The sequence below is a fragment of the Papaver somniferum genome, chromosome 3 (assembly GCF_003573695.1).
Source record: "Papaver somniferum cultivar HN1 chromosome 3, ASM357369v1, whole genome shotgun sequence".
In the NCBI taxonomy this organism is placed as follows: domain Eukaryota; kingdom Viridiplantae; phylum Streptophyta; class Magnoliopsida; order Ranunculales; family Papaveraceae; genus Papaver; species Papaver somniferum.
Window position 1 is genome coordinate 199,370,940 of NC_039360.1, and position 9,485 is coordinate 199,380,424.

General features: G+C 37.0%; 1 protein-coding gene across 1 annotated transcript; it reads left to right on the forward strand.

Annotated features, from left to right (window-relative positions):
- The first annotated feature begins 445 nt into the window (after positions 1–445).
- On the forward strand, positions 446–9,485 carry LOC113358404. The gene is made up of 14 exons (XM_026601962.1): positions 446–1,424; positions 1,601–1,687; positions 2,995–3,104; positions 3,431–3,481; positions 3,742–3,913; positions 4,532–4,852; positions 4,964–5,167; positions 5,314–5,793; positions 5,898–6,107; positions 6,579–6,767; positions 6,974–7,137; positions 7,323–7,475; positions 7,584–7,662; positions 8,791–9,485. The coding sequence occupies exons 1-14, from the start codon at positions 969–971 to the stop codon at positions 9,229–9,231; spliced, it is 3,117 nt and encodes a 1,038-aa protein (XP_026457747.1). The 5' UTR covers positions 446–968; the 3' UTR covers positions 9,232–9,485.

The following is a 9,485-nucleotide window of genomic DNA, read 5'->3' on the forward strand; positions in this document are numbered from 1 at the left end:
GTAAACTATGTAAGGATTAATTAGTCATTTTTAATTTTTTTTTGGATAAGAGACACTTCAAATTACCATGTAATGACCCTTTTATCCTGTTACCCGCCGCCCCTCTAATAAAATCTGCTCCCACTACAACAAGATTGTTCTAATAAGATATATAGGCTAAAGATTTTTCCGATGAATATTGAAACCAAATCCATCGGTGTAAGAGAAAGTTATGAGAGAGTGAGGAGAGGGCAAACCGTTCAATTCCCACAAATATAAACCTTTTCACAAAACTAAAGGGCATGATGGTCTTGGAAAGAAGTATGTCAAACCAGAAATAAATCAATTGAGGAGGGGTATACGAGTAATTTAAGGAAGAAAAACTGTACAGACAAACCTACTATAAATTAGGGGATATAAGATTCTCAGTTTCCCAAATATTTAGCTCACACAAAAAAGAAGAAAAAAAAGAAATTCATAAAAAAGACAGTAATGATGGTGTTTTACTCTTTCCGAAGAGATTTTATCACAAATTTTCCATTTTTTTCTTCTTCCTTTCTTTACATTCCAAATCTTCATTAACAAACGTTGACGATCAATGACTATAACACTGACACGTCAACAAAAGGGTACCGGTGCGCATGTACCTTGTTAACCTGTCCCCCCACCCCTTTCAATTCAATTCTTTCCTTGTTTCAACAGTTCCACTACTCCAGCTGCTGCTCTCTCTTCTTTCTTACTCATCCACCTCATCACAGACCTCTTGAATTCTTTAATGGCAGAAGAAAGAAGATCGGACGAATCTTAATATCTCTCCTATCCATCTGTCCAAATCCAAATTAAGCTACATTCATATGTATTAGAAGAAGAAAAACACATGTAGAAAGTTTTCATCTTTTTTTCTTTTTCTGGGGGGTTCATCTTCTTCTTCTTCTGGTCCTTTGACATTGATGTGTGTTTTTTTTAGATGTTATCTGATGTAAATCGATATGGGTTCTTTAGAAAATGGGGTTCCTCCATTAAAAAGAGCTCCTTTATTTCGTCCTTCAAGTAGAACTAGTAGCAGTGATAGTAGGCAGTCTTTTGGGTACAGACCCAGATCGAGATTTGCTCGCTTTTTGTTATTTGAAAAAGTTGATTATCTACAATGGATTTGTACCATAGCTGTGTTTTTATTTGTTATTGTTCTTTTCCAAGCCTTCTTACCTGGTTCAGTCATGGAGAAATCTGGTGATTATTTGGTAGAGCAAAAACAGAATGAGCTGGTATCAACAGACTTAATGGTTTTCAAAGAATTTCATGGGTTAGAATTTGGGGATGGGATTCGTTTTCAACCTTCTAAACTCTTAGACAAGTTAGACAGAGAAAAGAAAGATTTGAATTTATCTTCAGCTTTGAGCCGCCCATTGGTCAGGTCAGGGATCAGGAAACCACAACTTGCTTTGGTGGGTACTCATTAAATTTTGTTTTTTCATTATTTGTTTCATTTTATAGCACTGAATTTTGGTTTTAGTTAATTAATTCTGTTCAATTGTCAAGTTTTTGTGATGTAACATTTTTGGATCCTTCGCTATCTGTTTTTTTTTTGTTTAATTTGGATACGATGTTTTATATCCTGCAGGTTTTTGGTGATCTATTGTTGGAACCTGGGCAATTGTTAATGACCAGCGTAGCAGTTTCTTTGATGGAGATTGGGTATGCAATTCAGGTACTAAATAGTTAGGCATTTCTGAAATTCAAAGACTCTCGAGTGTTGTATGTAAACTTAGTACAATCTGTGTGATTATCTAGAGACAATTCACGGCCATAGACAACTATACACTAATAGGAATAGGAGATAGGGACTATAAGGTGGAACCTGTTGAGATAGCCAGATAATTCTCTCAGCTGGATATTACTAACAGTTCCTTAAAGTCATGCAAGGTTTATAGTTGTTTTTCTAAAATGCAGTGGGACTATGTATTCAATGGATAAACTCTGCAGTTTCAAGTACTTTTACTCAGGTTAACTAGTTTTGCTGGCTCAATTTCATCTGGGATTTAAATGATGCACTCTTTTAGCTCAGTAAGCTAATCTAGTCAAGAAATTGAGATGCCGCAGATAGCTACATTATCTGATAAGAAGAATCAATCAAAAGAAAAGAATTCATATCAGGAGTTTTGCTTTTCGATAAAGCTTTATAGAGAGTGCTAATGGTGTATTCAGAGATGTTCAGTCTTGACATGTATACTTTAAGTCCCTTCTTTTGGCAGTATGGTTTTATCACTGAGTTCCTATGTAGAGAAACATCAACAACAATAGAGAGCGACAGTCACAGAATATTAAGTTTTAGTTGGCAGTATAGTGGCAACTAAAGCACATACGATATTTCATACGATATTTCTATCAGCTTGATACAAGAGTGCAAGTCATCCCAGAAGTGAATTTGCTCAGAATATCATGTTAGATTATGACAGGTTGTAGGCAAAGTGGGTACTGATTCAGTTTTGGTTTTCAGTGGCCCCTAACAATTTGTTCCCCATTCAAGAACCAATTAGCGATAAAAACAAAACCAAATTGGATAAGCACTCAAAGACATACTTCCTTGTCTTGAGTTTTCTATTTTCAGTTAGTTGTTAGTGTTGAGTTTTAAGGCATTACATTGCTGGGGCTGGTAACTTAAAAGTTGCATTCCTGGCTATGTTTTCTGCAGCAGTTGGCCCCATCCTTCTTTGATTTTTTAGCACAAACCGTACTAGGATGTCTGGTTTTCTTCACCCACCTTCTAGGTAGGTAAAAATGACACTCCATTTTCATTTTCATCTTTATGATTATGGTATTTTCATGTCCAAAAGATTGAGAAATGTGGCTATTCACATAAGTACATCAACACAGTCCACAAATCAATTGAAATATATGTTTCTTGCCCAACTTGCATTCACAGTTATATTTGCTTCAAGGATTCACTAATTTGGAGGAGCTACAAATGCAATATACATATGATTATTATCGCATTTTTATTTCGATACTTTTCAGGTTCATACTCTCGAAGATGGTCCTGCAAGTGCTGTTTGGAAAAATTTAGGAGTCCCTATTACGATACTTGAGGACAAAAATACGCCAGAGATTGCCGTGGATTGGTTAAAGTATGTAAAATTTTATTTATTGAAGTGTTCCTCTTCTGGAAGTCACTAATTTTACATTGATTTGCTGAAATAGTAGTGAGAGACTAAGATAGCTTTACAATTTATCTTAATGTCTTATAGTACATTTAATTTTTCCAATTGCTAACTTCTGGAGTTGGCATATCATTCATGCACAGATATATGTGCATCGAACCTTTTAGATCATTGGAATACGATGGTCAATATGTCCTAACCTCATTTCTGTCTTGAAAAATATCTGTAAACCTTTTGTAAGTTAAACCAGTGCATTCCGGTCAAGTATCTGATGAAGATTTTGCTTTATGCAGCTATGATGGGATACTTGTGAATTCCCTTGAAGCCAGAGATGTGATCTTATGGTATTTATATACTTTCTATCTGTCTAAAGTCCCAGTTATTGATTTTATGTGACTTGTCCTGTAGCATCTCTTGCATTTGTATACTAGCGCATGAGCAACAACACATCTTTTCATATTTCCTCATTCATATCTTTCAAGTAGAGAAGCATAAATTTCTTGACGATTAATAGTGAATGTATTATCTGTCTTCATGAACATAATTGATGATAGACTGTCCGAAAATATATATTTCAATATGAGAATAATTATGTTTATTACAGTCTTGCACAGGAACCTTTCAAGTCATTACATATTATATGGACAGTTCATGAAAGATCCCTCGGTGTTCGGTTGCGGCAGTATGTTTCTAACGGACAAACTCAGCTTGTCAGTGATTGGAAGCGAGCATTTAACCGAGCTAGTGTCGTGGTCTTCCCTAACTATTTCTTGCCGGTAATGTTATTAAAATATTATATATTAAGAGGGATACTGGATACGTACTCAATTTACATCTCATCATGTGGGTCATGGAGATCATATCGGTCTCACTTTAGCTAATGGCTGTCTTACCATTAAAATTAACCCAGTCTAAATATTCCTAATACATACATCAAAACTGAGTGGAAATCAAGAGGCACGATTATTTTATTATTTTTCTTTTTTTTCTTTTTGGGTGAAGTACAAAATGATCCTAATCGCACTCAAAATCAAAATACAACACAATTCAAATTGATAACTTCCTCCCAATTAAGCTGCACCTGAGTTGCCGAGTGATTCTTGAAAGTACTCTGATGTGCCCCAAAGTATTAATGCTTGCTTTAAGGGGGCAGTAAGATGACTATGATTCTTTAGTTCTTTTAAAGAGGTTAGAAGATCTGCAATTTCCTGATATTATGATCTAGATGGGCTGGAGATCATCCTCAGCCAGACCTAGTTTCATTTTAGATCTTACTCCATGAATGGGGTGCAATGGTCCTCCTTTTTATGAGTGCATATTTGCTGTATTACCACTTTATCAACAATATATCATGATATTGTTTTGTAATGTGCCTTTGTTTCTTCACCCCACAGATGATGTATTCCGCAGTTGATGCTGGAAACTATTTTGTTATCCCGGGGTCTCCAGATGAAGCATGGTATGCAGCTAATTTTATGGCGTCATATAATAGGGACCTATTGCGAGTCAAGATGGGCTATGGAACGGATGATTTTGTTATTTCCATTGCCGGAAGTGAATTTTTGTACAGTGGTTTGTGGTTGGAGCATGCCTTTGTTTTGCAAGCCTTACTACCGCTCTTTTCCCAAATTCATTCAGAAACTAGTTCAGTTTCTCATCTGAAAATTAGCTTTTTAAGCAAGAATTCTACTAACAACTACGAGCTGGCTTTACAGGTATAGTATAACCATTCCCATATTGATCCTGTTTCAATGTTATTATTTTGTTAAATTGGTTTTATCTTTTTTGATTTAACAAGTGCATCGTGACATTTCCTTGTTTTGTAGGCAATTGCTCTTAACTTAGGATATCCAAAGGAAAGCGCAGAGCAGATTAGCATAAATGGCGACGTGAATAGCTTTCTCGGCATGGCTGATCTTGTGATCTATGGTTCCTTCCTTGAAGAGCAATCTTTTCCTGAAATCTTGGTTCAAGCCATGTGCTTCGGAAAACCAATTGTAGCTCCGGACCTAGCCATGATTAAGAAATATGTATACTTTCTGAATATACTTGTCTCTTTCTCTTTTTTAGATGAGCATGTCCCTCACATGTCCTGTAGACCTATTCATTGAACATTACTATTATCTTCCATGAATATGCTTTGAAATGGACTAACAACATTGCGTCTTACAATCAGGTTGATGACAGAGTGAATGGATATATTTTTCCAAAGGATAATATTGGTGCTTTGACGCAAGTTTTATCCCAAGCAATCACAGATGCAAAATTATCCCCCTTAGCTCGCAATATTGCATCAATAGCAAAAGATCCTGCAAGAAACCTTATGGTTTCAGAAACAATTGAAGGGTATGCTTCTCTTCTTGAAAAAGTTCTTAAATTCCCATCAGAAGTTGCAGAACCCAGTGTTGTTGCTGATATCCCGCCAAGAATGAGAGAAGAATGGCAGTGGCATCTCTTTGAAGAAATTAAAGGTGAAAAATATGTAAATAGAACTTTTAGGAGTTACAGATATTTAGATAAGGTTGAGGAGCTTTGGAATGATACCCAACTGGAAACTTCCACCAATGCGATAAGTCAAGCCTTCTCCTATACTAATTGGGGAGAAGAGAAATCCATTGAGATGGTAAATGCTAGAAAGAGACGGGAAGAGGAAGAGGCAAGTAATCAAGGCGTCATAATTAGTAATTTCACATTTCTGTCATTGATGGTTACATTTTGTAGTTTGTTAATGAAAATCTTTTATGCATAAAATTATTGCAGCTCAAGGATAGATCAGATCAGCGTCATGGAAGTTGGGAAGAAGTCTATCGAGGTGCTAAGAGGGCTGATAGAGCCAAGAGTGATTTGCGCGAAAGAGATGATAGGGAGCTTGAGAGAACTGGCCAGCCATTGGTCATCTATGAACCTTACTTTGGGGAAGGGGCCTGGCCGTTTCTTCATAATAGTTCTCTCTATCGTGCAATTGGGTTGGTGAGTTTTTTTATGGTCACTTTCGTATCTTAATTTTCTTACACTTGATCAGGCATCTGCATGGATATGATTAAAGCTAATTGTGATCTTAAAATCAAGTGGATCAAAGTCTGCTTTTGGTTTGCTCTTTTGCTAGATTTCATTTGGCCTCCAGATCTGATTTCAATCATTTTCATGTGAGCGCACAAATGGATATAGATGTTCCTCGTAAGAAAGATTCTCTCATGTAGCACTCCTGCAAGAAACAAGCTCAACAATTTCTGGGCTTGCAAACCTAGAATGAGTTAAAGTAGTATACTTGCATAAGCTTAATTACTTACACTATGTAAGAGATCGGATGGAATAGCTTCTATCACGGCGTTTAGTTTAATTTATTAATCTTCATATAATATAATGTTAATAATCACTCTAGGAACCCCTGTTGTCTCTCGTCCGGTGTTTATATCTGCATTTCTTTTTTCTTAATTGTAGTCCAGTAAAGGTAGAAGGCCAGGAGCAGATGATGTAGATGCTCCTTCTCGCCTTGCCCTTCTGAACAATCCTTATTACCGTGATGCGCTCAGTGAATATGGAGCCTTCTTTGCTATTGCTAACCGGGTTGATCGGGTACACAAGAATGCCTGGATAGGATTTCAATCCTGGAGAGCAGCAGCAAGAAAGGTATTTATCTATATAACTTTTTAAGTGTTGTACACTGACAATCGTGGACGAAGATTATGTAATAAACAAGTGCGGAAAAATTTCTTTCTCCTAACTAACTTCTACAAATAAGTAAAACTCATGTTAAGTGGAATGCAATTTACTAAACATGCCAATGTTAGTTCCCGTGTAGGTTTCTGTTTCTAATATCAATATCCCTGAATCAGGTTTCTTTGTCTAAGTTCGCTGAAAGTTCGTTGTTAGAGGCCATCGAGCGGCAAAAGCATGGGGACACTCTTTACTTTTGGGCTCGTATGGATACAGATCCAAGAAATGCATTGCAACAGGATTTCTGGTCTTTTTGCGATGCTATAAATGCTGGAAATTGTAGGTGAGAAGAATAGATTCACAACTTTCTGTTTATACCATCATTTAACTATAAAAAGTTTATTCTAAAGAGTTGGGACCTGTTTATGGTTCTGTGACGTGTGCATCTGGTCTTACAGAAGATAGGAGTATAGCATGGTTATTTAAGTAGTATCGAACTAAACTCATCCCGCTTCTTGCTGAATATAGGTTTGCGGTTTCTGAGGCTCTTCGTAGGATGTATGGTATTAAACCTAATTTGGAGTCTCTTCCACGCATGCCTATGAATGCAGACACATGGTCTGTTATGCACAGTTGGGCTTTGCCAACTAGATCCTTCCTTGAGTTTGTCATGTTTTCGAGGTACGTAACATACCATGTTGATTTACAGTCAGCATCTCTAGATTCGTTCATCTATTTTCTTTTGGCCTGCACACAAATATTTACATTATTATCACATGGTATCTGCAGAATGTTCGTAGATGCGTTGGACGCGCAGATGTATGACGAGCACCATCAAAGTGGACGTTGTTATCTGAGTCTATTGAAGGTAACTGACGTTTTCTCCCTGATTTTTAATTTCTGTTCTTACGTGACTTGGGCAGTATATTGTGATTTCTTAAAAGAATACACAATTTTTGGGAGCGGCTTAATCTTTTCACCTAAAAGGAGATACAGATTTCGGGTTTTATATACATTGCAAAGAGGGGTATCATCCTAAATTTTCCAACTTAGGCTCCAAGTATCAAGTTAACTGTCGAACCTCTTTGGCCATTAAGGAAGTTAAATCTATTAAAGTTACTGATCTGAGATTTGAATTTGGGGACGCTAGGGGATGATCCAATGATTACATAAGTTGGAGAAGGATCCTATGGAACTTGACCTTGGGTCTCAAGTAGTCTACCGACTGTAAGCCTCTTTGACCGTTAAGAAAGTTAATCTGTATAACAATGATGGTCTGAGACTTGAGTTTTGTGACAAATGGAGATGATCCAAGGGTTGGTTTTGGACGTGGATGTTATATCAACCATCACATTAGTTTTGAAACTTCTGACCCTGTATCCGTTGATTGCATAACAACTATACATAGTGAATGCCACATCTCGGATTCCCAATCACATTATTAAGGGTTAGAAGTTTCCGAACGGCTAATTTTATGTGAGATGTAAGAATGGTCTACATGGTGAGGAGTACAGCCTCACCGAAAATTTCCCCGCCCTAAGATCATCTCCTTTTTACCAGACAATCTGCCACTGCGCCACATCATCATCACTATTTTTATTTGTAATCAAAAGAAGATCAACAATCAACTTGTACCTGAATTTTAAATGGTTCAGGACCCTAAGCACAATCTTGCAAAGAATATTGAATATCAAAAGAAATGACCAGGTATCGGACACCTGGTCCAAAATTCTTTGTATTGTACAACTTTCTATTCCTGGTGTGCTTCCTTTTTTACAAAAATGATCTTGGAGATTGGTGTAACGCTGACGGTGCAAATATTCTTTGTGATTGTTCATCTGAACAGCCTGAGAAATATGTTGCTGTAGTGGTGGGGTGACAAGTATAGATGTAAATTCATGATTGATTGGAGACTTAAGTATCCACCTGTTGTCAGGATTAGTTCGAGACTTATTCAGCTAGCACTTGTTTTCCAATGGTTATTTTGTATTCGCAGGACCGGCATTGCTATTCCCGTGTTTTGGAGCTTATGGTGAACGTCTGGGCATACCATAGTGCAAGAAGAATGGTCTACGTGAATCCTGAGAACGGTGAAATGCAGGAACAACATAAACTAAAAACCCGAAGAGGACAGATGTGGATCAAATGGTTTTCAGACACCACTCTGAAGAGTATGGATGAAGACTTGGCTGAGGAGTCAGATTCTGATAACCCAACAAGACGGTGGCTTTGGCCGTCAACGGGTGAGGTTTTCTGGCAGGGCATTTTAGAAAGAGAACGAAGTATTAGAAATCGTCAAAAAGAAAAAAAGAAGCAACAAAGTAAAGACAAGATATCAAGAATGAGGAGACGGGTGCGGCAAAAAGCAATAGGAAAATACGTGAAACCAACTCCGGAGGAGGATAAAGTAGATTCAAATTCAACAGCTCTTCAATAGAAGGCTTTTCAAGGAATCGGGAGTGGTTGGTATTTGACCTTAGTGTTTAGTTACCATAATTCTTTTTATTTTCATTTCCGTTCATTTTTTTGTCAGAAAAGGGTGAGCATTGCTAAGGCCTGATGTTGTATTTTAGGATGGGCTGGCTGAGTGTGTAATATTTGCATCTTTATCTGGTCAATGAAGATGTTGATGGGTGTTGTAAAGATGTATATTTCTTTAGTTCCTTTTTCCTTTTCTTGATTACTTGGTAA

Excerpts from the sequence above, each read along its gene's own strand:
- LOC113358404 (XM_026601962.1), top strand. The coding sequence starts at position 969 with ATGGGTTCTTTAGAAAATGGGGTTCCTCCATTAAAAAGAGCTCCTTTA. Across the intron at positions 3,105-3,430 it reads ATTGCCGTGGATTGGTTAAA|CTATGATGGGATACTTGTGA; the intron begins GTATGTAAAATT and ends TGCTTTATGCAG. Across the intron at positions 5,794-5,897 it reads AGAGACGGGAAGAGGAAGAG|CTCAAGGATAGATCAGATCA; the intron begins GCAAGTAATCAA and ends AAATTATTGCAG.